The sequence below is a fragment of the Cajanus cajan genome, chromosome 1 (genome assembly GCF_000230855.2).
Source record: "Cajanus cajan strain Asha chromosome 1, NIPB_CcT2T_4, whole genome shotgun sequence".
Lineage (NCBI taxonomy): Eukaryota > Viridiplantae > Streptophyta > Magnoliopsida > Fabales > Fabaceae > Cajanus > Cajanus cajan.
This window is the reverse complement of record NC_138517.1, coordinates 23,685,332-23,711,364: the sequence shown is the minus strand read 5'-3', so window position 1 is coordinate 23,711,364 and position 26,033 is coordinate 23,685,332. Positions and strand designations below refer to the sequence as shown.

General features: G+C 32.7%; 1 protein-coding gene, 1 long non-coding RNA gene and 1 pseudogene across 5 annotated transcripts; 1 reads left to right on the top strand and 2 right to left on the bottom strand.

Moving 5' to 3' along the window:
• Positions 1–5,382: 5,382 nt before the first annotated feature.
• LOC145953918 (uncharacterized) lies at positions 5,383–6,213 on the bottom strand. Its single transcript, XR_014431141.1, has 2 exons — positions 5,923–6,213; positions 5,383–5,738 (listed from the first exon to the last, which is right to left on the bottom strand). It is a non-coding gene; the product is annotated as an uncharacterized LOC145953918 (long non-coding RNA).
• Positions 6,214–9,681: 3,468 nt separating this feature from the next.
• Positions 9,682–13,142, top strand: LOC145958999 (uncharacterized). Of its 3 annotated transcripts, XR_014434597.1 has the most exons (6): positions 9,682–9,833; positions 9,907–10,110; positions 10,194–10,433; positions 10,516–11,492; positions 11,566–11,733; positions 11,801–13,142. XR_014434597.1 is itself a non-coding variant. In XM_083076853.1 (4 exons), exons 1-4 carry the CDS (start codon positions 9,816–9,818, stop codon positions 11,179–11,181), a joined length of 1,128 nt encoding a protein of 375 aa, XP_082932979.1. In that variant the 5' UTR covers positions 9,682–9,815; the 3' UTR covers positions 11,182–13,142. The 3 variants fall into 3 exon arrangements, 1 of the variants encoding a protein (XP_082932979.1); XR_014434596.1 differs by having other exon boundaries at positions 11,566–13,142; XM_083076853.1 differs by having other exon boundaries at positions 10,516–13,142.
• A 7,239-nt stretch (positions 13,143–20,381) lies between these two features.
• On the bottom strand, positions 20,382–25,001 carry LOC145953160 (protein S-acyltransferase 10-like; annotated as a pseudogene). The gene is made up of 9 exons (XR_014430714.1): positions 23,919–25,001; positions 23,645–23,782; positions 23,524–23,557; positions 22,731–22,840; positions 21,934–21,943; positions 21,653–21,834; positions 21,331–21,396; positions 20,507–21,098; positions 20,382–20,414 (listed from the first exon to the last, which is right to left on the bottom strand). The product of XR_014430714.1 is annotated as a protein S-acyltransferase 10-like (transcript).
• Between the last annotated feature and the right edge of the window lie 1,032 nt (positions 25,002–26,033).

The window sequence follows — 26,033 nt, the reverse complement described above, 5'->3', positions numbered from 1 at the left end:
TTGTGAAATTTTCCCCTTGCAAGTGTCCGTTGAAGCTTATGTAGTCGTTCTTGACTAGTTTGATCTTCTCATTTAATGCTCAGATTCTTGCATTAAATGTTGCTTCTTGTTCATAGACAATGCGTGAAGTTTCCTTGCTCAGTTAGTAGTTGTATCTGAATGTAGCAGAGTCCTGGGAAACTTTTTGTCCTTTTCTGATCTCATAGCTGTGAAGTTTTGTCCTTGTCTAAAAAAGTAACGTATTTTTCCTGACATATGCATGCTTCTAATTCTACGCTTTGATTTTCTCCTTTTCTCTTTTATTCTTGCAATTCAGATGACTCCGTGTGTTTTCCTGTGAGTGTGGACGATATTCAAATTGTCTTTTGAAGCTTGATTTCTTAGATGACTGTGTGACATTCTTCGTCAGCGTCTGGTAGTTGACATTTAGTTTAATACTTCGACCTTTGTCTGATCATTAGCATTTTGACTTTTCCTTTCGTTTTGGTCAACTTTGTATATAGTCAGACTTTCCATTTCTTCTGTGGAGTTTCTTCTTGGTCGTTTGACCATCTTCCGTCTGAGTCTTTATGTGTTGCCTTAGATTGTGCTTGGTACGGTCTTGTTCCTGATTTGGCTTGTTGAGTGCATGTTGGCCTTTCATTTTGTATCGTCTGATACTTACGCCTCTTCGTCATTTTACCTGTTCTTATGTCTTTCTGAAACACTAACTCACTTGTTAGAGATAACAACATATATTATATTTGTCTCACTCAAAACCTTTGCGGGAATTTCTTTGTCTAACTTAAAACGTTTAATAACTCATGCTCTACATCAAATTTCAACAATCCAATCATTCAATTTAAAGTTCTTAATGCATAGATCAAATATGCAAATTTTTAGAAAATTTGAAAATCATTTGATACTTCATTTCATTAATTCAAATTGACGGATAATCATAAAATCATTTTATACATTGATTCGAATTAATGAAACAAAGTATCAAATAATTTTCAAATTTTCTAAAAATTTGCAGATTTGATCTATGCATTAAGAACTTTTAATTGAACGGTTGGATCGTTAAAATTTGATGTAGAACATAAGTTATTTAACGGAGTAAGTCTAGATAGACTTACTCTTAGAGTAAAAGGATCAAATTAGTTATGCAAGTTAATGTCATGGTAAGTTCACAAATAAATCGTTCTACCCTTACATGAATAGTAGGCTTTATAGTTTAAGTGGCAAAATCTGATAAATCATGTTATTGTGGATTTTTATTCAAATTAGCTATTGATCTAGCTAAATTGAAAAAATTGTGTTGTGATTCGATAGGGTTAGGCCACTTAGACTATTCACCTATGTTGTAGGAAATCTCCTAATTCAAATGTGAGACGACGCATATAGTTGATTTGTTGTGCATATGAAGTTGAGTTGTTGAATTGTGTGATGCATATGCCATGTTGTAGTGTTGTTCAAGTTGAATACTAAGTTGTGCATGTGATGTGTTGAAGTTTATGTTGTTCACATGCTATCTAAAGGGTGTTGAATTGCATTGCTATGTTGTTCTAGTTGAGTATCATGTTGTATTGTATTGACAAGTTGCAGGTTAATACTATGTTGAAGTATAATAAGTTTCTTGTATTGGTAGTGTAATAATTTTAATTTCTATACTATTTATATTGATTCTTTTGAGCTTTAACTTACCCCTGCGTATTTTCATATAGTTGGACTGTGATAATCATATTTGGTATGAAGTAGTAGAGTAGAGATAGGCATGAGGAGGAGACTAATACATTTAAGGCCATCCCAGCAATGGTGTTGGTGTTCTTTTGAGTTACCTCGGCGTAGTTGGATGTTAGAAGGGCTAGATATATGGGTTAATCCGACCGTTTAAGGTCCAATCCGTTGTGTTTTTAATGAATCGAATAAGTTTGACCCATGAAATAAATGTCTTTTTCAATGGCTCATATCCACCTCACGAAGCCCACAGTTAAATAGACAAGCCCCAAGGCTCAATAACAAAAAATTGAAAAAATATTTTTTTCCTTTTTTATGCAAGAATATATGAGAGAGAAATACATAAAAAAACTATTATATAAAAATATGAATATCAAACAATTAAAAATAAAAAAAATTATAAAAGTCTTAACGTACAAAGGTTTACACATTTAAACTAAAACATTAAAATGTTAACATATTAAGCTTGTACATTTAATCTAAAACATATTTATACATAAAAAAAATAAATCTAAAACATCTTAAGATAGCAAAAGTGTAATATTTTTTTAAAATTAAAATATTAAATTCAATACTTTTTATTTATACTTATTTATTAACGAAATACTAAAATCACTCATTATTTAAAATTCTTTATAAAGTTAGGAAAATATGGGATTTGCAGATTAAGTCTACAAAATTTGTGGATTAGACTTAATTTTTCTTATAATTATGTGAATTTTTTAAAAGTGGACCTATTAACTGTGTGGACTACGGACTTCACGGGACCCTAAGATGTTAGTAATATTGCTTGATCTACAACTAATATTTTTATTTCATACTTTAATATAGGACTATTATATATGTATATATACTTGTTATATAATTCAATTGTTGATAAATTTTCATTTGTATGTATATTGTGACGTATATCCTTATATTGTAAGTATGTTAATCCTAGTAGCTGCATTTACATTTTTCCACTATTAAGACATAGTTGAACCGTTAAGTGTAGTAATTTGACGGATTTTTACAATCAATTTGACTAGTTGGTTCAGTCTAGTTTTTACAACTATGATATTTACTAAACTATATTTATATATAAAAAAATTGTGAAATATATTAAAGAATAATTATTTAAAACAGTTGTAAATTATAATCTTTAACATCCGTGTAAGATACGAGTTTTTTTTTATATCGATACATAAGTGCAATAAATAAGATAAATATTATTTTTTTATATAACTAAATATAGTAAATAAATATTTTTATATACATAAATCATATTATAATTAAAAATTATAATAACTAAATATTTTTAACAAAATAAATTATATTTTAATTTTATAATGAGTATTTTATATTATGATATACAATTATTTTTTAATTATTTGATAGTTATTTCTAAAAAAATATTAAAATTTAATATATAAATGAAAATGAAATGGATAAATGAAAGGCATAAGCAGTTAAGAAAATTAATTATACGATAGTACAATAACAATTTCTCAATACGTTCTTTTTAAAAAAAAATTCTTAAATATTTTTCTTTAATAATAATTTATAAAACAATATTACTATTTAAAATAATTATTATAATTTATATAAAAAAGAAAGAATAATCTCTGTAAAGAAGGAATTTTTATTACAATATATCAATTATCCACTGTACGCCGTAATTTGTATGTGCAGAGTGTAGCATTACCAGACAAAAAGTAGAGAAAAGAAAGTAGTAGCTCTTGAGTCATTGTAACGGTTTCTATAATGTTATCATATGTAACATTTATTTTCTATCAATTTATTTAATATAATTTTAATATTTTATATATTATGTTATGTCGAGATTTTTTATGTTTACTTTTTGTTTTCTTGCTTAATTTAAAGGATTTTTTTTCTGTAAAATTGAATATTTCTTATGGCTCAAGCTCAATTAATAACTAAAAGTTCGCATTTTTTTTCCTATAATTCATTAAAAATATAAAAGAGAAATGGAAAATCACAAGCATGAATTGAGATGATCTTAATTATACTATGGATTTAGAAAACCTTTGACTGAGGTAGTTTAACTGTTTAAGATATAGCTCACGGTATTATTAAAACAACTGCAATTAGTGACAGTGAGTACTTATCAAAATGGAAATGTACAAACTTTCAATCTTAAGATTTGTCCAAATATAAGCTTATATAAGTTACTTGATATTACAAAGTTGAACCTGTTGACAACGATAAATCAATCATGACAAAGATGGTGTTTGTTTTAAAACAAAAACCAGTGTGCTATGAGGTTGTTTAGCCCGTGAAGTGCATTTTGAAGCACCCAAATCTGAATATTATATGGAATTGTTTAGTAACTTGTGGCTATATATAGGGTTGGTTTCGTATTAATTAACTTAAATGTTCTGATTACTAGTTATAATTTGTGTGTAATATCACTAACTGATTTTCAGTATGCATCATAATTAATTATTAGCAAACAATATAACACCTTTAAAAATTAATTAACTATGTTCAAGATATGAGCTGTAAGGAAGATATGCATGGGATCTAATACACCTCTAGTTAGGGTAAAAAATTTAAAAATTACATGGTACTATATGGTTACGTTATAAGCTTATTTGATATCGATTTTTTTTTTCTATTTTAATAAGATTATTGTTTTATAATATAAACATTAATTTTTTATTATACTCTTATTTATTATTAATACATTCTTTAATTAATGTATTTTTTTTCTTTTTCAATATTTAATTTATTGGTGAGAATTGAAAATGTATAAAAATATATTGAAAAATTACATAAAGAATTTATGAAATAATATGAATTGTATTTCTTAAGTTATATATCAAAACTTTAAATATCAAATAAAATGGGAAGGAAGGAGTAACATTAAAACTATCATAAATTTAAACAAATATCTTTAAATTTTTTCCTATCATGGGTGTCCTCAACCCATTAAGTCAAAAATTAATCTTAATTACACTACTGTTATTGTCTCGAAGGATTTTAGCACATAGAAAAGATTAAATATGAAATTCTTCATTAATATAAACTTTTCTCATAATATGTAAGTGTAGTGTGTCTAATCACTATACCAATTTATTATATTAAATATCTTATAAAAAAAATACAATAAAGTATTTTAAAATTTAATATTAGTGAATAAAATATTAATATTTATTTTTTATAAAGAGTTGTAAAATATAATTGATATTTTTATTATTATTTAATTCAGGTCTAGTGCCATATACAGGTATGCATGTACGTATGTATATTTATTTATCTGTTATTTTGATGTAATCTTCATTTTTAGGCATTTTTTCTGTTTAATTTCCCCAAAGCAATTATTGATTGCATGGATTGACCGACACTAACTTATTGTAATTTTAAATTAATGATTCCAAAGTTCTAATGTAGTTATTTAAATATTTAGAGAAAAATTATTGAAAAAAATTAAAGTCTTATATTAACTAAAGATAAGATAATTAAAAAATATATAAGTGAAAAATAATTTTCACCTTAAAAATTAATTTTTTGTAGAGTTGAATTAGACCCAAATTCTCATTATTAAATTTTTTTTGTCAACATACATTAAAAAAAAAAAAAAAAAAAAAGCAAAGCAGCAATTCTACAAGAAAATTAACGTGTAATTAAAATAAATAATAAAAAAAGGATTGAAATGCGTATTAATTTCCCAATAAAAGCAGCAATTCTTGAACTCATATAGCCACGGTTTTCACTCCTCTATTATTAATACAAAATAATATACTTAAAACGTTGTTTTCACTAATCAAAAGAGACCCATGCATGACATCGATAATTACAAATCCTAACAGAAAATTCACATGCTCATTAAGTTTGACAACACTAATTATGAATTGGTGTGTTTCTTCGAGGTGCTGTATAGTCCATTGAGACCAGATCTCCCTCATCATCATCATCATCTTTAAGTTTCTCCTCTTTCTCTGCATAAACAAGATTTCCTTGACCAAGATGACTAGCAATATGAATTCCAAAAGGGTCTCTCCTTACACTTCTTGCATACACTAGATGAAAAGTAAACAACACTAGGTTAATTAGAAAGCCTTGATCACACTCTAACTACAGAAATTAATGCATAAAGAGAGTAATCAAGGAAAGTTTTCTTCATATATATAACTTCACACTAGCATGAAGTCGTCATGATTATGTAAGGAACAAAATTATCAAGGGGAAACTAAAAACTTATACCTCTAACAAGAGATGATGAAAACGTGGAAAAGTAGCATATAACTAACAATGCTATTAGAAGAACAACTTTTGTTGATAGTAGAGGCTTCATGTCTCTACACCAGCTAGCTTCCCTAGACTCAAAACTTATGTAGCAATTATGATTTGGATAAGCTTCGCCACTATGATACTATCGTGTATCTATGGCAAGCACCCACAATGTACGAGTTCTCAATTCATGATATTAACAGTGTTGTCGCTATACGGTTGAAAAGTGGCCACGATAATATGGGACCAAAGATTGGTACGTATTTATAGCACACATACAATTAGAAATTATAACACATGTAATTAAATGATGTCTTACTCCCAAAAACCAGAAATAAAAGGAATTTGAATCTGTGTGTTTTTGTTTTATTTTCACATTATAATAAGGGTAGCTAGCAAGGGACAAAAGTCCTATTTCACCTCTCAAAGGTTAAAATCTGAAAAGTTCAAAACGTTTTTGAGGCGCTGTAATTTCTTACAAGTAATATATGAGAACGTATTAATGTGTGTTTTTAAAGCACTATAATAAAAAGGCCTTTTAAAGCGTTTCTCAAATAATTGGAAGCGTGGTAAAAAAAATTGTCTTTTAACGCCCATTGGAAGTATTAACCCCAAATAAAAAAATAAAAAAAAAATAAAAATAAACCATTAGAAGCAAAGGTGTTGTAAAATCTAAGTTTTTATTATAAGCATTTCTTGTGTATTCAATATGACATTGTTAAATTAAACCATTACGGACTTCGCATTTAGCGTAGATCTTTTTGTGTGTTTAGTGTCAACAAGACATAGAGCGATATTGCTCTATGAAAGTTTCATGTTATTAATGTTATTTATCCTGTTTTTAACGTTAAAGAACAAGATAATTAACGTAATTTTTTTTTGTGTACTTAGTGTCAACATGACATAGAGCGATGTTGCTCTAAGAAAGTTTCATACTATTAATGTCATTTATCCTGCTTTTAACATTAAAGAGCACATTATTATATATTTTGATTTTTTTAGCAACACTTTCTTTCTTATATTTATTAAAATATTATATATTAATAAATAAGTTATTTTACAATATTTTTTTAAAAAATATTACTATAAATAAGTAATTTATTTTACTTCCTAATTATCTCTAAAATCAAGGTCTCACATCAAGTAAAAAAAGTATATTTCTCTCATCTCTAATTGTTATCCATAATTAAAGTCTCACATCGAATAAATGAATGACTCATAAAAAATATATATAATCATATAGTTATACTTAAGATAAATGTACTTTGATATTTGATATATAATTAGTGGCGGCTAATTAAGAATATTTTTAACCTTCTCTTAAAGAACTTCTAGGGGTTAAGTAGGCATAAAAATATAATAATTGATAGCAATATCTAAATTAAAACTAATTATCATTTTATAAAACTAACTAAAACATAGCAACATCATTAAAGCTAACAAAAACATAGAAACATCATTAAATTGTTACAAAAATATCATTTTGACAACATTTGAAAAATTTGCTTAATTGTGTAAAAATGTTATTAAAAGTCTTTAGAAACATGGACTATATATAACATTTGATAATATGTTACAAAAATAAATTAACAACCACTAGTGTAAAAAAGGGTATTTACGTCACCCAATTTACGTCGCAAACCACAAACACCGACGTTGTAAAAACGCGGTGGCAGTTTCGTAAATAAGTGGAGACTAATTTACGTCGGACCTCTCGTAGACCGACGTAAATTAGGTAATTTACGTCGGGTACCTCTATGCCGACGTAAATTTACGTCGGTCCCCTTTAGTCCGACGTAAATTTACGTCGGTCCCACCAACGTCCGACGTAAATTTACGTCGGAGTCCACCAAGGCCGACGTAAATTTACGTCGGCGAAGCCTTATCCGACGTAATAGTTCTCCTATATTCCCCCTAAAGTCCCATTTTCATTCCCGCGCTCACAGTTTATATGAAATCCTCTGAATTACTTGAGTCTCCCATTGCGTTTACGGCTACATTCAACGTATCCAAGTTTGTAAGTATCAGGACGTTGGTCGTTTGAGGTTAGTTTGTTGTCCCCGTAATTTATTTGTTTTTTTTTTGCTATTTGTTCCTCTGGAATGGCCCGTTCTGCAAGGAGAACGGGCCGTTCTCCTTGCAGAACGGGTCGTTCTCCTTGCAGAACGGGCCGTTCTCCTTGCAGCACGGGCCGTTCTCCTTGCAGAACGGGACGTTCTGCAAGCAGTACGGGTCGTTCTGCATGGAGAACGGCCCGTTCTGCTGGAATTTTTTTTGTTGTAATTTGTTGATCTGGAACGTCCCGTTCTAGTTTCAGTACGGGTCGTTCCAGATGCATTAAAGAAGAGACTTTTTTAGGCATTGACCTTTAGTTTACCATCGATTTTTTAGGGTTGTAGTTTAGGTTAAAAAATTTATGAATAACTGAGTCAATAGTTAATTTGTGTTAATATATAGATAATGAATCGAAGTTGGATGAATGCAAGTCGCATTAGTCAAGAGTACAGAAATGGAGTTGAAGAGTTCTTACAATTTGCAAGAGAAAATGGGAAACCCATCAAAGGGGCATATTATTGTCCATGTGTTCGATGTTTGAATCAGATACGTCAAGAAGTTGGAGAAATACGTGATCACCTGTTTATATATGGTATTGTGAAGAGTTATACAATATGGACATGGCACGGAGAAATATTAGACATTCCAACAGTGTCAACAACTGAAAATTTTGAAGAGATGAACGATAACTTAGAAGAGATGATACGTGATGTTGGTGAAGAAAATTTTGAAAGAGCACATGTGTATGATACCTTAAAGTCTGATTTTGAGCAACCATTATACCCAGGATGCAGTATGTTTACAAGATTATCAGCAACTTTAAAATTGTTTAGTTTAAAAGCAAGAAATGGTTGGACTGATAAAAGTTTCACAGAATTGTTGGAGTTATTGAAGGAGATGCTTCCAGAAGATAACACGTTACCTAATCGCAACTATGAGGCAAAAAAGATACTATGTCCAATGGGTTTGGAGTATAAGAAGATACACGCGTGCCCTAATGATTGCATATTGTATACAAATGATTTTGCTACACTGAAAGTGTGTCCCACATGTGGATTGTCGCGGTTCAAAAAGAAAACTGATGGAAGTAATGGTGAGGAAGAAATAGAGGGTCCCCCTGCTAAGGTCTTATGGTATTTGCCAATAATACCTAGGTTTAAAAGGTTGTTTGCCATTAAAGAAGATGCAAAAAACCTCACATGGCATGAAAATGGTAGAAAATGTGACAACTTTCTTCGACATCCAGCTGATTCTCCGCAATGGAAGAGGATTGATGAAACATTTCCAGAATTTGGTGCAGAGTCAAGAAACTTGAGAATTGGTTTAGCTACAGATGGCATGAATCCTTATGGGAACTTAAGTAGTAAACACAGTTCATGGCCAGTTTTGTTGGTCATTTATAATTTGCCTCCTTGGCTATGCATGAAGAGAAAATATATTATGTTGTCTATGATGATATCAGGTCCCCGACAACCAGGAAATGACATAGATGTGTATCTTAGTCCATTGATTAATGACTTGAAAATGTTATGGGACACAGGAGTGGAGGTGTTTGATGCATATCGTGAAGAAAAATTTACCATGCGTGCAATGTTATTTTGCACAATAAATGATTTTCCAGCATATGGTAACCTGAGTGGGTATAGTGTGAAGGGTCATTATTCATGTCCTATATGTGAAGAAAACACAAGTTATACCCAATTGAAACATGAGCAAAAGACTGCGTACACTATTTGGGATTCCTAGCTCGACGACATGTTTCTATTATCATTCCATCATGGGATGACATTCAGGAGGTTGACAAGAACCTCATGTGGCAGGATATTCAGGTATATACTTTCACATCCTTTCAATATTATATAACTTAAATACATTATTTATTATTTGTTGTTATTTTCATAGCAAAATTTTGACATTCCCAACACTGAGGGCATGAGGAGGAAGATGTTATCTGCCCTTGCCAGCAGGTGGAGAGACTTCAAGACTTTCTTGACACGGGAGTATGTATTTGGAGAGCGCCAAAATGAGACTCCCTGTCTAAAGTACCAGATCACTGATGAGGAGTGGATGCAATTTTGTGCCACTCGATTGGACCCTTCGTGGCAGGTTAGTTATTGATAACTTTTACATTGACACAAATACTTAAGGTATATTTTAATTTATCTCATTTTTTTTTTGTATTATTGCAGGCTAAAAGAATAGCTGCCCAAGAACGACAAGCCAAGAATGATGCACCCCATCTATTGTCAAGAGGGGGATATGAAAGAAAAAAAAAAAAGCAAATGAAGAAGGCTAGGGCACAGGCAGCAGGGGTTGAGGATGCTGACCGTGTGGAGTCACCTCCCCGCCATGAGATGTGGATAGCAGCCCGGACAAAACCAGATGGGCAAATGACTTCTGAGTCTGCAAGGGTCGTTGCTAATAAAATAGTAAGTAAAAATATACAAATTAAGACTCTTCATTTCAACTCATTTAATTCATAAGATTTTTTAATCTTCCTTATTGTTGCAGGAGGATTTAGTTGAGCAGAGCACCCAGGGCTCATTTGTTTCCGATGGTCGGAATGATATCCTCACAACGGCCATAGGAAAGCCAGAGCACGGAGGTCGTGTGCGTGGTGTTGGTGGTTCTTGGAGCCACCAAGATTTCTTTGGTGGCCGATCATCGAGGAACACTGTCGACTCTTGCAGTCAAGAGGTTATACAGAAATTGGAGCAGAGATTGGAGATGCAATTTGAAGAGAAACTGAAGAATATTGAAAAACAGTTTGAAGAGAAGTTTGAACTTTTGGCTCGTTCTCAGCAACAGACTGCAGTTGCTCATGATGGTGTTCGAGTCAGCACTAAAGGGAGTTGTGCTGCTCCAAATCCCTCAGGGGAACATGCTCACACTGATGTACCAAACCAGTGCGAGTTATATGTTGAGGATGACCCCCCACGGTTAGTGGCTATTGGCCGAGTATTTGAGGGTGGCTCAACCATCCATGGTGTCCCTCTACAGCCAGACTGGACACGGGTTGTGGTTGACCAAGTTCAAGATGCTGCTGCTCCAGTGCCTTTGCCCAATACAGAGGTTCAACTAGTGGGGCAGGCAACCGACACATTCTTAGCTTGGCCAAAATGTTTGGTCATGCCGCTTTCAGCACGGGCAAAGGTAATTATATTATTGCTCTTTTAGATTCTTATAATTCTATTATTGTTTAACTAATTTTGATTATTTCTTTAGGATTTTATCGATCGTGGTAAGGAGGTCATGAGAGAACCTCATGTTCATGATGCTAATATCGCAGAAGCTGAGGATGATCCCATATCTAAGCTTCTAATCAAATTACCATGATTAAAGAAGCAACCAATTCAATTGCAGTGGGACATTAGAGTTTTTGGAGTTGATAGCTCTGATGTTCCACTATACATATCTCTGCCTGATGCATTAGAGATTGTTGGGGGAAACTCCATGTTAAATATATCTGTCATACAGTTGTGGGCCATGTAAGTCATATTTTCTTTTATGAGTCTAAATTTACAATAATTACATTTAACTTATAATAATTATTTGTGTTAGGTACATGGACAAATTGAGTGTGGAGCAAGCACAAGCAGAAGTATATGGATTTATTGAGCCTCAATCCATCCAAAAATCAGGAAACACTCAGGTCCAGATCCAACAATATATGCAAACATGGATGAGTGACTCAAGAAGACATATATACATGGCTCCATACATTGACGGGTTAGTTTTTTAATTGATTTTTTAATCATGGTAATTTTTTAACTGATTTGTTTGTCATACAATGTAGGTCTCATTGGCAGTTAATGGTAATCATTCCTAAGGAATATACCGTGGTGTGGTTTTGTTCACTTCATCGAAAACCAAGCCAGGAAATTAAAAGCCAATTACATGGGTAACTAAATTTTTTCATTATGTTTTAACACTGTAATTATATATATTGGCTAACATTTATTTTTATTTCAATTAATTAGAATCGTGTCTGGAGCTAATATATTAAGTGGAAGAGCCAGATCATCAAAGTCATTGCATTTCATATACCCTAAGGTTAGCAAATTAATTCATACAGTCAATAATATTTAAATTTATTGACTTTGGAATTAATAGTTATTTGTTTCTCATTTTAGTGTAATAAGCAACAAGACTCGTTTGAATGTGGCTATTACATCATGTATTGGATGAAAGTCATAGTTTCTGCGGGTATTATTGATTCTTGGGCGCAGGTAATTCATATCAAAATTTATTTAACTATATTTACCTTTAGAATAATTAACATTGCATATTAATGACACTTAAATTACCCTTTCAGGTCTTTCAAGATCCATCTCCATTGCCCGAAGATGAGATGCTCAAGATAAGAGAATAATGGGCAACTTTTTTTCTAAGTTTAGTTAGTTAGATATTATGTTTATAGTTTGATAGTTAGTTATTTAGATAGCATTGACAAACATGTTTTATATCTTTTTTAGGATAATAGGATTTACATTGTCATAATTTATGTTTTTTAAGATTTATATATTATTTTCTTTTTGTCATTCAATTTTGAAATACAATTTGAATTTCTATTCTGGACTGCCTGGTTTAGATTTGGTATTCTGGATTATATTTATATGCAGGTGTTGGGTATATCAATTTACAAACGTTTTTATAAAAAAAACTGCCACAATTTACGTCGGACATGGCGTTGTCCGACGTAAATTTACGTCGGGCCTTGCAATGACCGACGTAAATTTACGTCGGACAAGGCCACGTCCGACGTATATTTGTGGCATGATTTTGCCCCTTTTTACGTCGGTCTGGAAAAATCCCCGACGTAAATTTACGTCGTCTTCCAGAGGCGACGTAAATTTACGACTCCCGTATTAACGTCGGACCCTTTTCCCACGTAAAAGGGTCAAAATACACGACGTAAAACACCCTTTGTGTACTAGTGAACATTTATACACAATTAAGTAACATTTTTTAAATGTTATTAAAAACTCTGTGTTGTATGGAATTGTTTTTTATTTTTCACACTTAGCATTCCCTTCTGATGTGAGAAAACAACATTTATCCTCTGAGTTACGTGTTAAGTGTGAGTGTTCCCACACTTAGTAACAAACTTGCAATTATGCATAATTGAGGTTTTCCTAAACCCCTTAATTCACTCACAAGTATTAAAAACTTAGGGATATATCTAAAATTGAATCTATATAATGTTTTTAGTCAAATTTAACATGTACAAACAAACATTAATTATACAAGGAAATCCAATTGTCATAATTTGTAACAAGCCCACATTGGCCAAGAGAAGGAAATGAGAGTCAAGGTCCACATGGCTCAACAGAAAATGGAATGAATGAGCAAATGATTGGCAATCAGATGAAGACAAATTCGGTTATGCAAGAAGGACACGTGGAGCAATTTCCTTGGATCATGCACCCCAGGAAAAGTGACCGAATGAAACGTGAGAATGTGCGCCTAAGGGGATACGTGATGGGCCAGTGATTTTCCTTTTAAAGAATCTCTCAGGATGAATAAGAGTAGTGATGATTGTTGCATTGAATTCTCTCTCTCATCTTATTCTCTCTGTCCCTCATCCCCCTTCAGAGTACCTCTTGGTACTGATTTCTTATACTGTCTGACAAGCATCCTCATTAATAATACAACGTACTTCCCTGAGTTTTCCAAAATTACTGTTTCATTCAATTTTCTATGTTGTAGTAATTGCACTTGTTTCATTTGGTGCTTTCATCATCGTCTGCAATGGCAGAAAACACACGCATGAGAGAAATGCAAGGTGATATAAGAGATCTTAAGGAGGCGGTAGAGTACTTAAAACAACGAGATGTTGAGCATTCGTTACAGAGCCAACAACAAACTGCTGCACTTCATGAGCTGAAAGAGATGCTTCAGGCTCTGACTACCGGATCTCCAACCAACACAATTGCTCATCCTCAATGGACCAAACCACCGTTTCAGGTAAGGAACGTTAAAATTGACTTTCCTCGATTCGATGGTACGGAAGTGTTGTCATGGATTTTTAAGGCTGAACAATTTTTTGATTTCTATGATACTTCGGATGAACATCGAATGACTATAGCTACTGTGCATTTGGACAAGGATGTTGTACCTTGGTTCCAAATGATCACTCGAATCCAGCCTTTTCAGTCATGGAAACAATTTACTAAGGCGTTGGAATCTGAGTTTGGACCATCTCCTTTTGAATGTCCAAGATCCACTCTCTTTAAACTTTCCCAAACTGCCTCAGTAAATGAGTATTATATGGAATTCATATCACTTGCAAATCGTGTCTATGGTATAAGTCCAGATGCCTTATTAGATTGCTTTATAAGTGGCCTCAAACCAGAAATCAAACGTGATGTCATTGCCCAAAGCCCTTTATCCTTACTCAAAGTCGTTTCCTTAGCCAAGCTTTTTGAAGAAAAATACAATACTAAACCAAAAATCAGTTACACAAAACCAGCCAACACACCAACCACATATACTTATCCCAAATTTCACAACTCACAACCACCATTATTACCCACACCTAACCAAAAACCTAGCTATCCAAACACTCAAAACCCACAAATTACCCCAGCCAACCCTATCAGAAAAATGACACAGGCAGAGATGCAAGTAAGAAGGGACAAAGGTCTCTGCTACACATGTGATGAAAAGTTCACACCACAACATAGATGCCCCAATAGACACTTTATGATTTTGCAAGTGGATGATGACCCTTCCATTATTGAAGCTGAAACACAGGACTCTGCTGCTGCAGCAATTATTCCAGATCAGGAACATCACCTCTCTTTTAATGCTCTGAAAGGTAACAGTGGCCTTGGTACAATTCGATTCACTGGTCAGCTAAAAGGTCATCCTGTGAAAATCCTCTTGGATAGTGGAAGTTCAGATAATTTTCTTCAACCAAGAGTGGCTCAGTTTCTGAAGTTACCAATTCAACCTGCGAAGCAGTTTAAGGTGATGGTGGGTAATGGTCATTCCATGACAGCCGAAGGCGTAATTTCTGATTTGGTTGTGGACGTTCAAGGCCATCAAATTCATTGTCCTGTATACCTCTTACCTGTGGCAGGCGCTGACTTGATTTTGGGTGCAGCCTGGTTATCTACACTAGGTCCTCATGTGGCTGATTATAGTGCTTTACAATTCAAATTTATGTTGAATGATCAGTTTATTACATTGCAAGGTGAGAGACCTGTCTTGCCTCAGCAGGCTCAGTACCAACACATCCGTCGGTTACAACATACTGCTATTATAGCAGAATGTTTCACTATTCAGTTACAAGCTCCTGACTGTATTGCGGATGAATTAACAGATCTTCCAAAGGACCTAGATCCTGAACTAGCTTTGATACTTCTTACCTACAAAGGAGTTTTTAATACACCCACAGGTTTACCTCCTCAGAGATCACATGATCATGCCATTCCTTTATTGGAAGGTTCCAATCCAGTGAAAGTAAAGCCTTATAGATATGCTCACAGCCAAAAATCTGCTATTGAACAAATGGTACAGCATATGTTAACAGAGGGTATCATACAGCCTAGTACAAGCCCATTTTCCTCTCCAATCCTCTTAGTCAAAAAGAAGGATGGATCTTGGAGGTTCTGTACTGATTATAGGGCTTTGAACAACATCACTGTAAAGGACAGCTTCCCTATGCCAACAGTGGATGAATTGCTGGATGAATTACATGGTGCTCAGTTTTTCTCAAAGCTGGATTTACGGTCTGGTTATCACCAAATTTTGGTCAAACCAGAGGATAGGCACAAGACAGCTTTCAAAACACATCAAGGGCATTATGAGTGGCTTGTTATGCCTTTTGGCCTCACTAATGCTCCTGCTTCATTTCAACATCTTATGAATGACATTTTTCGATCCTTACTACAAAGGTGTGTGCTAGTATTTTTTGATGACATTCTAATTTACAGCCCTCCTTGGTCTGCTCATTTACAAGATTTGGAGAAGGTGTTACAAATCCTGCAGCAACATTCATTGTTTGCTAAACTCTCTAAATGTGTTTTTAGCACAAAACAAGTAGAGTACCTAGGCCATACAGTGTCGCAGAGAGGGGTGGCTATGGATCAGGCAAAAATTGAGGCAATTTTGGCTTGGCCAGAGCCCAAAAATGTTAAGCACTTGAGGGGATTTTTGGGTATCACTGGCTATTACAGACGTTTCATAAGACAGTATGCAACAATAGCTGAGCCACTGACTGATCTTCTCAAAAAGGATGCCTTCACTTGGACTGCTAAAGCTGCTGCTGCTTTTCATGCTTTGAGAAATGCAGTGACCACGGCCCCGGTTTTAGCCTTGCCTGATTTCTCTAAGCCTTTTATATTGGAAACCGATGCTTCTGGCATAGGTATCGGTGCTGTGTTAAGCCAGACTAAGCATCCCATAGCCTATTTCTCAAAAAAAATGTCTCCTAGAATGCAGAAACAGTCAGCTTATTCTAGGGAATTATATGCTATCACTGAATCATTAGCAAAATTCAGAAATTATTTGCTTGGTCATCCCTTCATCATCATGACAGATCAGAAGAGTATAAGGCATTTGGCAGACCAATCAATTCACACACCTGAGCAGGAGAACTGGTTACATAAGTTTTTGGGCTTTGACTTTAAAATTGAATATAAGCCAGGGAAGGACAACATTGCCGTTGATGCCTTGTCCAGGTCCTTCTATCTTGCTTGGTCTGAAACAGTACCTCATTTTCTGCAGCAGTTGAAGACAGCAATTTCCTCAGATTCTCATTGGCAGATGGAATTAACAAATTGCTCATTAAACAAGCCCAGCAGTCCTCATATAACAAGCAGGGACGGTTTGCTATTTTGGAAGGGAAGGTTAATCATCCCTCAAGGTTCTGACCTTATCAAACAAATTCTGAATGAATACCATGACTCTACTGTGGGTGGACACTCAGGTGTGGCTCGAACAACAGCCCGCATCAAAAATGAATTTTACTGGCCTAAAATGAAGTTTGACATTCAGTCTTATGTACAACAATGTGTTATCTGTCAACAAGCAAAGCATCTGAACACTAAGCCTGCAGGACTCCTTCAACCATTACCAATTCCTTCTCAAATTTGGGAGGATATTGCTATGGATTTTATTACAGGGTTGCCAATAGTTAAAGGGTATTCTGTGATACTAGTGGTGGTGGACAGGCTATCAAAGTATGGTCATTTCCAGCCACTAAAGCCTGATTTTACAAGTTTACAAGTTGCTGAAGCTTTCATTAGCTCTATAGTCAGACTTCATGGCATTCCAAAAACCATAGTTTCTGATAGAGACAGGGTCTTTATGAGCAGATTTTGGCAACAGCTTTTCACATTGCAAGGAACAACATTGGCCATGTCCTCAGCATATCACCCCCAGTCAGATGGTCAGACTGAAGCTCTTAACAAATGCTTGGAGATGTATCTTAGGTGTTTTTCAAGCCAAAATCCTAAAGATTGGGTGAAGTTGTTGCCCTGGGCTGAGTACTGGTATAATACTTCATTTCATCACAGTTTGGGGATGACTCCTTTTCAAGCTGTTTATGGCCGACTACCACCTGCTATTATTAGATATGCACCTTCTCAGTATGATATACAAGCAGTGCAGGATGTGTTACACTCCAGAGACATACTGCTGGCCAAGCTCAAAGACAATTTGATTCAAGCACAGCAGCACATGAAACTACAAGCAGACAGGCATAGACAAGACATTGTATTTGCTGAAGGGGATAAAGTGTGGGTTAGGTTGCAGCCATATAGGCAGCACTCAGTGGCCTTGAGACAGAATCAGAAGTTGAGCATGAAGTATTTTGGTCCATTCACCATTACTCAGAGAATTGGCAAAGTAGCTTATAAACTTGCTCTTCCTGCAACAGCCAAGATACATCCTGTTTTCCATGTGTCTCAATTGAAAGCATTTCGCGACAATGAGGTTATTACTCAAATACCAACTCCTTTGTTAATTGATGAAAAGGGACTTGCTTTACAACCAAAGGCCATATTGCAACACAGAACAATTCTCAAGAAGCACAAACAGATTCCACAGGTTCTAGTCCATTGGGAAGGTCAGCAACCAGAGGAGGCCTCATGGGAAGACAGAAACACCATTGAACAATCTTATCCTCTTTTCAACCTTGAGGACAAGGTTGTTTTCAATGGGGGAGGTAATGTAACAAGCCCACATTGGCCAAGAGAAGGAAATGAGAGTCAAGGTCCACATGGCTCAACAGAAAATGGAATGAATGAGCAAATGATTGGCAATCAGATGAAGACAAATTCGGTTATGCAAGAAGGACACGTGGAGCAATTTCCTTGGATCATGCACCCCAGGAAAAGTGACCGAATGAAACGTGAGAATGTGCGCCTAAGGGGATACGTGATGGGCCAGTGATTTTCCTTTTAAAGAATCTCTTAGGATGAATAAGAGTAGTGATGATTGTTGCATTGAATTCTCTCTCTCATCTTATTCTCTCTGTCCCTCATCCCCCTTCAGAGTACCTCTTGGTACTGATTTCTTATACTGTCTGACAAGCATCCTCATTAATAATACAACGTACTTCCCTGAGTTTTCCAAAATTACTGTTTCATTCAATTTTCTATGCTGTAGTAATTGCACTTGTTTCATAATTCCACTACAAATCATTCAAATCTCAATAATTTACATATAATACAAATGAGAATGAAAGATGACAAACAAACACATTTTATTCATCATTCATAACAAAAAATAAGATGTTTCAAAGTATTCACAACCTGTCCAGAAGAATCATATAACATACATAACAAACACAAACATTTGGGGTTTATGGTCGTCAAACCTTGCTTGGTTAAAATAGCTCACTCTCCCTTATCTCAAAAGATCCACTTTCTCATGATAAAGATGCAAGAAATGAACCACTATTTCAAACCTATTGGTCCTCCATTTCACTACAAAAAAATCAAGTTTTAGCGACCACCAAAATCGGTCGCTATTTATGTAAATTCAGTCGCTATTTCATTTAGCGACCGAAATAGCGACCGAAAAAATCCGTCGCTAAAACCCTGGTCGCTATTTGAAATAGCGACCGAAATTTTTTCCGTCGCAATTTAGCGACCGAAAAATCAGTCGCTAGCCAATAAAAATCCGTCGCTAAAATTTTGGTCTCCTAACTTCTGAGACCAATTTTGCGACCGAATTTTTTGGTAGCAATTTCCGTCGCTAATTTTTATATTTATTTAATAAAAATATTTTATAAATCAGTCGCTAAATCGGTCGCTAAAAAACTAAAATAGGTACGAATAAAATCGGTCGCTATTTCGGTCGCTAAAAAACTAAAATAGGTACGGATAATATCGGTCGCTATTTCGGTCGCTAAAAAAACTGAAATAGATACGAATAAAATCGGTCGCTATTTCGGTCGCTAAAAATCTAAAATAGATTCGGATAAAATCGGTCGCTAAAAATTTGAAAACCAATTATTTTGGTCACTATTTCAGTCGCTAATAACTTGAATTAGCTACAAATAATTTCGGTCGCTAATTCAGTCACTAAAATATACCAGTATTTTTAAATTCTTTTTTAATTATAAATTTATACATGTTAACAAATATGAAATTAACAATATATTTATAACGCCTCATATTAAATGAGTATGTATTTATTATTTACTAACGTTACAATTCAAAAAGATGGTCTTTAAAAACTTAAACTGCTAGACTCCATATTACAAATGGAAGACTATAGACTTAAAAGAATAAACAAAGGAAATTTTTCTATGATGAGGAAGACTAACAGGATAGAGAGTGGGGAGGAGAGATTATAAGGAAATTTAGGTGATGGAAAAAAAGTATAGTAGTAGGATCAAGTATCATGAGTCATAACAGAACAAAAAACTACAATACGGTTTTCAAATACTTTCAACAAACAACACAAGTCTAATGATAAAATCTAAACTGCCAACAAAAAAAAAAAAAAAATCCATGCATACTCCCTTTCTCTTCCGCTTCGTCCTCCTCCTGTTCCACTTCTTCCTCATCGTCGTTGTTGTCTTTCTCCTCTTCACAACCTCATTAAATATAAGGATAAGAATATGGATTAGATTCCAAGAAGCATTTAATGACTAGTGATTTTCTCATGTGTTTGTAATGGATATATTTTGTTAGAAAACAATCTCAAACTAAAAAAAAATAAAGAATGGACAATTTGTTAGAAAGCAGAGAGGTACTATCAATTTTAACATTCAATCAATGAAATGATATACAACGATGCAAATTACTTGTGTTACAACTTAAAACATGCAAAAGTGTCTAACTGATTAAAATAATCTATAAAGAATAAACCTGCTCTTTATCAGCAAGTAGAATATTAGTTGTAGCATGGGGGGACTCCAAAAATTTCAAAAGCTTTGCCGACAGCTCCTCCTGAAACCATATCCATTTAATTATTTAATTTCAAAAAGTACTAAACTCTCTTCTCAAATGAAATCAGTATATATTATTATGACAAGACTTGCCTTCTTCACATTGGTCTTGTTTATTTGAATATTAAGAACATCACAGAAGTCCAACAACTTTTCTTTGACAAATTTGTCAATCCTCTCCTTTACCTTGGTTCTCTGTTTGTCCTGCCAAGAATGATAAACACTACTAGAAAAACTGTATTCTAAGTTGATTATTTTGTCATATCTACATCGGTTCTAAAACCGACTTAGATGAGGGCGACTTAGATGAATGAACATATTTACAAAGTTTACACGTCATACTAAACAATTCAACATGATCTATTTCTTAGAATGAATAACAGAAGATAAATCACAAACCAAATCGCCTAAAGATAAAACCTACCCATCTAAGCAAAGGTGCATTGACAAATTCCTTAGTTTTCACAATTAAACTGTTGGACGAACAGACTTTCACTTACACAAAAACTATCAGCAACATCGACAATTAATGACATCCAAGCATGTATATGGTCTTGACTTTTCCTCTATCTCTTGAGGGATAGGAAGTGGTTCTAAACTGTATATGCTGCTCCTGGCACAGCAGAAGTTGTATAAATTTCCACAAATTACTTTGCTGAATGGATGCACTCTTTCCGGAATTGACCTGCATGTTAATCAAATGTGCTCATCATAGATATCCCAGAAACAGTTTGCAAGCAAAAAACAAAAGTAATTCAGACATCTAACCGTTTAACATCAACATCTTGCTGATAAATTAAAAGCCATGCAATGCTAATAAAAATAATCACGTTCCACCAAAATGTTTTATTTAATGATTTAAGGTAAAAATGTGAAGAAAAAAAATACAAAAACATCAAGAGACTAACTTATCTAACCTTAGGTAAGGAATCCGTCTTCTCCTTACAAGTTCATAGGTAGTCTGATTTGTCAAAATAAGATAACTGCAGAAAAGACAAAACAGTTGTGATATTCTATTTGTATTGAACCAGAATGTTGAACTATACATTCAACGTGATGGAGAAAAAGGGCCAGGGTGTACATAATTAAATAAGTGGTAAAGTTGAAAACATACCCTCCCAAAACCATTTCTCCAAACAAAAAAAAAATACAGAAAGGAACAGAATGAAATACCTATATAAAAAAAAAAGCAATTTTATGCTAGATACAAAAATTGGGATACAGAATTACAAGAATTACCTATGAACTAGCAGTAGGAGGAGCAGAAAGACAAGACACATTGAAAGAGTAATCAATAGTTTTGATAGGTAGGAAGAAAAAATCATCGTAAGAGATATTTTTACTAAGATATCTACAAAATTAATAAAATAAGCAACTTCCTTGTACAATGCTGGCATGTTATTGATTACAAGGAGAACATATAGTCAAAGTCTTCACAAGGATATATAGCATTTCTTTAGATGAGCTCTAAAAATAATCCCATTCATAAATTTCCCAAGTGTTCAAGCATAATAAATTACAAGGGTTACACTAACACAGAGAGCATATCAATTGAAAATTGTTCTCGTGAGAACAAATTATTTTGGTCATACAACCATACATAGATGGTCCAGATTCAAATTGAATAAAATCACTCTATATATAGAGAGAGAAACAGCTTAAAACTACCAATAATTTGCTTTAAAATATCTATAATTATTCAATCCACACAGTACTTAGAAGGACATAACTCAATGGGAAAATAAAAGTAAATATGCAGTTAAAGTAACTAAATAATGTAAGGATAACATAATTAAGTTTCTAAATATGTTTCTGAGTTCATCCACAATTCCTCTCATAATAAATATTGAAAAAAAGAAGACCAAGTGCACGTTGCAATTAAAAGTGTTTGAAATATATAATCTATGCAGATAAATTAGAAGTGGTTATAAAAAGGTAAAATAATTCAAGAAATATATACACAAAAAAAGGTTGATCATCTTTATTATAATTATAAATTTTCTAAATTTTACTTAAATTAAAAAATATGTGTACATTATATATGCAGATACGATGTTGCATTGGGTATAAATACATTTGGAGTTAAGCATGTTTTGAACTTCGCCAAAAGTTGTATTAAACTAAAGGCCATTGTTCCTTAATCTAAATATCAAGACTAATTACAAATAAATAATAATATCATCAAGCAAAAATTTAAATATTGGTGAAAGTTAAATTACTTATCTAGAAAGAAGATAGCTCAGATAAAGTCTACAATAGAAAATCTTGAAACTAGAATGCAAATAATGAACTACATAATCCAATATAATTAACTCACCAAAATCAACAGTGATTACCCTGGCCAATGCAGTTACCAAGCCAAACACAATGATGATCAAACTGAAGAACACACTTGTCACAGTCATGACAATGCTTTGCTCGTGGAGGCTGTATAATGGCCACCAACAAAAAAATTGATCATCAAAGTTAAGAAGTTAAATTATTAGAACTCAAGAGAGAGGTCTCTAGTTTTCATTGTGCTAAGAAGGAACTCTTAATGTGCTAAAGGTCAAGTATATAACACAGGGAAAAAGCAGTTTAAAAAATGCAGTTCAATCCATCTTGTCATTATCCATGGAAAAATTGCTTTCTCATGATTCTAATACAAGAATTCAATCCAAGATAAAAAATCGATTCTAGTATTTTTACTGAAATCTTGAACTCGTTTTTAAAAAGCAAAAACATTGACATTAAGCTGTCTTTTCTCTGTTACAAGGCAGGTTGAATTCAGAATTTTAGATCACAAATGACAAAACCAATACCCAAACAATTTTTTTAAAGATACAAGATGTAGAGTAACATCCAGGAAAGGTTAACAATATTATTAACAATCTGATGGTTATACTTAATAAAGATGCTTCAATACATGACTAGGGCAACACGTAGTTTCTTCCATCCTTGCAGTGACTTTTATGATGCTGTACAAAACGAAATGTTGACAACTAAAACCATCAAATGAATGCAGCACCATTACCCAAAGATGCATTGAAGAAGCAATAAAATATGAAATAACATATTACACATACAACAGCCCTAACATAATACACATTACAGAATGTCATTTGTCATACCTGCTCCACATTGCAGTAGGTGCATGTCCATGTTCTGCAAGGAGAATTAAGCCATAAATAACTTGCAAAAATTCAACCAAAAATGCATGAAATTGTAGATGCCAAAGACAGTCCTACCTACCTGATTGTTGACCCAAAAGGATACAAGTCAGCCACCAACTTTGACCAAGATGTTGCATTGCTTCCTGAACCATATCTTCCCATCTGGTTTCCCTCCATGGAAACAACAAAGCTCCCATTTCTGCTCGACGCTGGTTGACTTTGCTTGAGCAACATAAAATTAAAAATAAATAGTTAGATGAGACCAGAAACACAAGTTTACCTCAAATCACATGTTATCACATCCCTCCCTTTTCCTAATAATAAATTTATACTAAAAAAGTAGCATTGCCTACTTTGATGCCTCCGGTTCCTTTCTGTATACTACATTTCTCTCGTTAACAACCATCATAGCATCACGAACATAGCTGTGCATAGAAAATTAGCAAAGCCGTGGAGGGAGAGGTCCTCTTGGTCGCAAAAGAGCTTCTTGGCGCTGGGCTGGGCGGAGGAAGAGGGGGAGCGGCGCTTGATGGGGGCGACGGCAGAACAGGGCGACGGCGGAACAGGGCGCTTGATTGTCCTCAGATTTAGCGGCCTCCGCGGAAGCATCCTTCTCCGGAATCTTGGAGGCCGGTGGCGATTTGGCTTCGTGGAGCGGAGGCTTGGAGTCTTCTAGGATTTCGGTGGCCATGGATGGGGGAGGGGGGACCAGAGAATTGGGAACCCTAGCGGTGAAAAAAACCCTAGAATTGGAGGGAAAACTACTTACTACTAACCTAAAAAATAAAAAAATAGAAATTAATTAATTATAATAAATCAAAATATTATAAAAAATTATAATTCAAATCAAAAGAAATCAAAAGTATATATTAAAATTAATTCAATATCTATATTTAAGAAATTGTTACAGATTTTAAATATATATTTTAAAGTTTTTATTTTATTAAATTAATTGAAAATAAATTATATTTTATCACTTTTTAATAAAGTAAGTGAATGATAATAAATTAACTAAAATTTTTAAATATATTTTAATTAAAAATATTTTTTTATCAATACAATGACTAAAAGTATTATAATAAATAATGAAATTAAATAAATTAAATCTTATAATGATTATTTTTTAATAATACTAAATTAAATATTCTAATTATTTTATAATAAATTAAAATAAAAAGATAATAAAATATTTTAACTGGTATTTCAAATAAAACACATTAAAATATTATAATCAAAAGAAATCCAGTATTAAATCCAAAGATTATAAAAATCATAATTAAAATTATAATAAATATTTTGATATTAAATATTTGTATAAAGATATTGCTACAGATTTTAGATTTTATTTATTATATTTTATAATCAAAAGATATCTAATATTAAATCAAAAAGATTATAATAATTATAACTCAAATCCAGATAAATATTTTGATATTAATTTTATTATATATTAAAATTAATTAAATATTTTTATCAAAGAAACTAATACAGATTTTAGATTTTATTTATTATGTTTTATAATCAAAAGAAATCCAATATTAAATTATAAGATAATAAAAATTATAAGCTTCTGTATTATATATATATATATATATATATATTACTTTCTCAAAGAAATCAAGTTAGTATAAAATTATTTTCATTTGATGATAAATATTAAAATCTAGTTCATAAATAATTATGACAAGTAGAAATCAAATTAAATAGGAAGTTAAAAGATTTCTTATAAATTTTTCCCTGTTGAAAAAAAAATACTCCTAAAACACTGATGTAGCTACGAATAAAATCGGTCGCTATTTCGGTCGCTAAAACACTGATGTTTCACGGAACCAGATATGATCTTTCATTTTTCTTTTATAATCAAATTTGATTATGATATGAATTGATACGTGATTTTTTTGCCTTTAATTTATTTTGTAATCAGATTGACTAATTTTGACTTGAAGCAACACATTAAAAGAGACAATATATTTTGATCATTTATTTCAATAAAAATTTAAAAACAAATCAGCTATACTCACTTGCTCTAACTTTGATCTGAGATCCTTCATGGTTCTCAAAAGATGAATTATTCAATATTTATGTTTCTCCTTCTCTACAGCAAGTAACTGAGCTTGCAACTTTAAGGATGAATACTCTAAAAAAAATCACAACATTTAATTTGTGCTTAATTTATTTAAAATAAATAAATAAATAAACATTTATTTTAAAATTTTAAATATTTATATTTAAGAAATTGTTATAGATTTTAAATACATATTTTTAAGTTTTTATTTTATTAAATTAATTGAATATAAATTATATTTTATCACTTTTTAATAAAGAGAGTGAATGAAATAAATTAATTAAAATTTTAAAATATATTTTAATTAAAAATATTTTTTTTTATCAATATAGCGACTAAAAATATTATAATAAATAATAAAATTAAACAAATTAAATCTTATAATAGTTATTTTTTATTACTG

Bases quoted from the DNA above. Each gene is read 5' to 3' on its own strand.
- LOC145958999 (XM_083076853.1), top strand. The intron at 10,111-10,193 runs GTTAGTTATTGA...GTATTATTGCAG, and splicing joins GATTGGACCCTTCGTGGCAG to GCTAAAAGAATAGCTGCCCA. The intron at 10,434-10,515 runs GTAAGTAAAAAT...TTATTGTTGCAG, and splicing joins GGGTCGTTGCTAATAAAATA to GAGGATTTAGTTGAGCAGAG.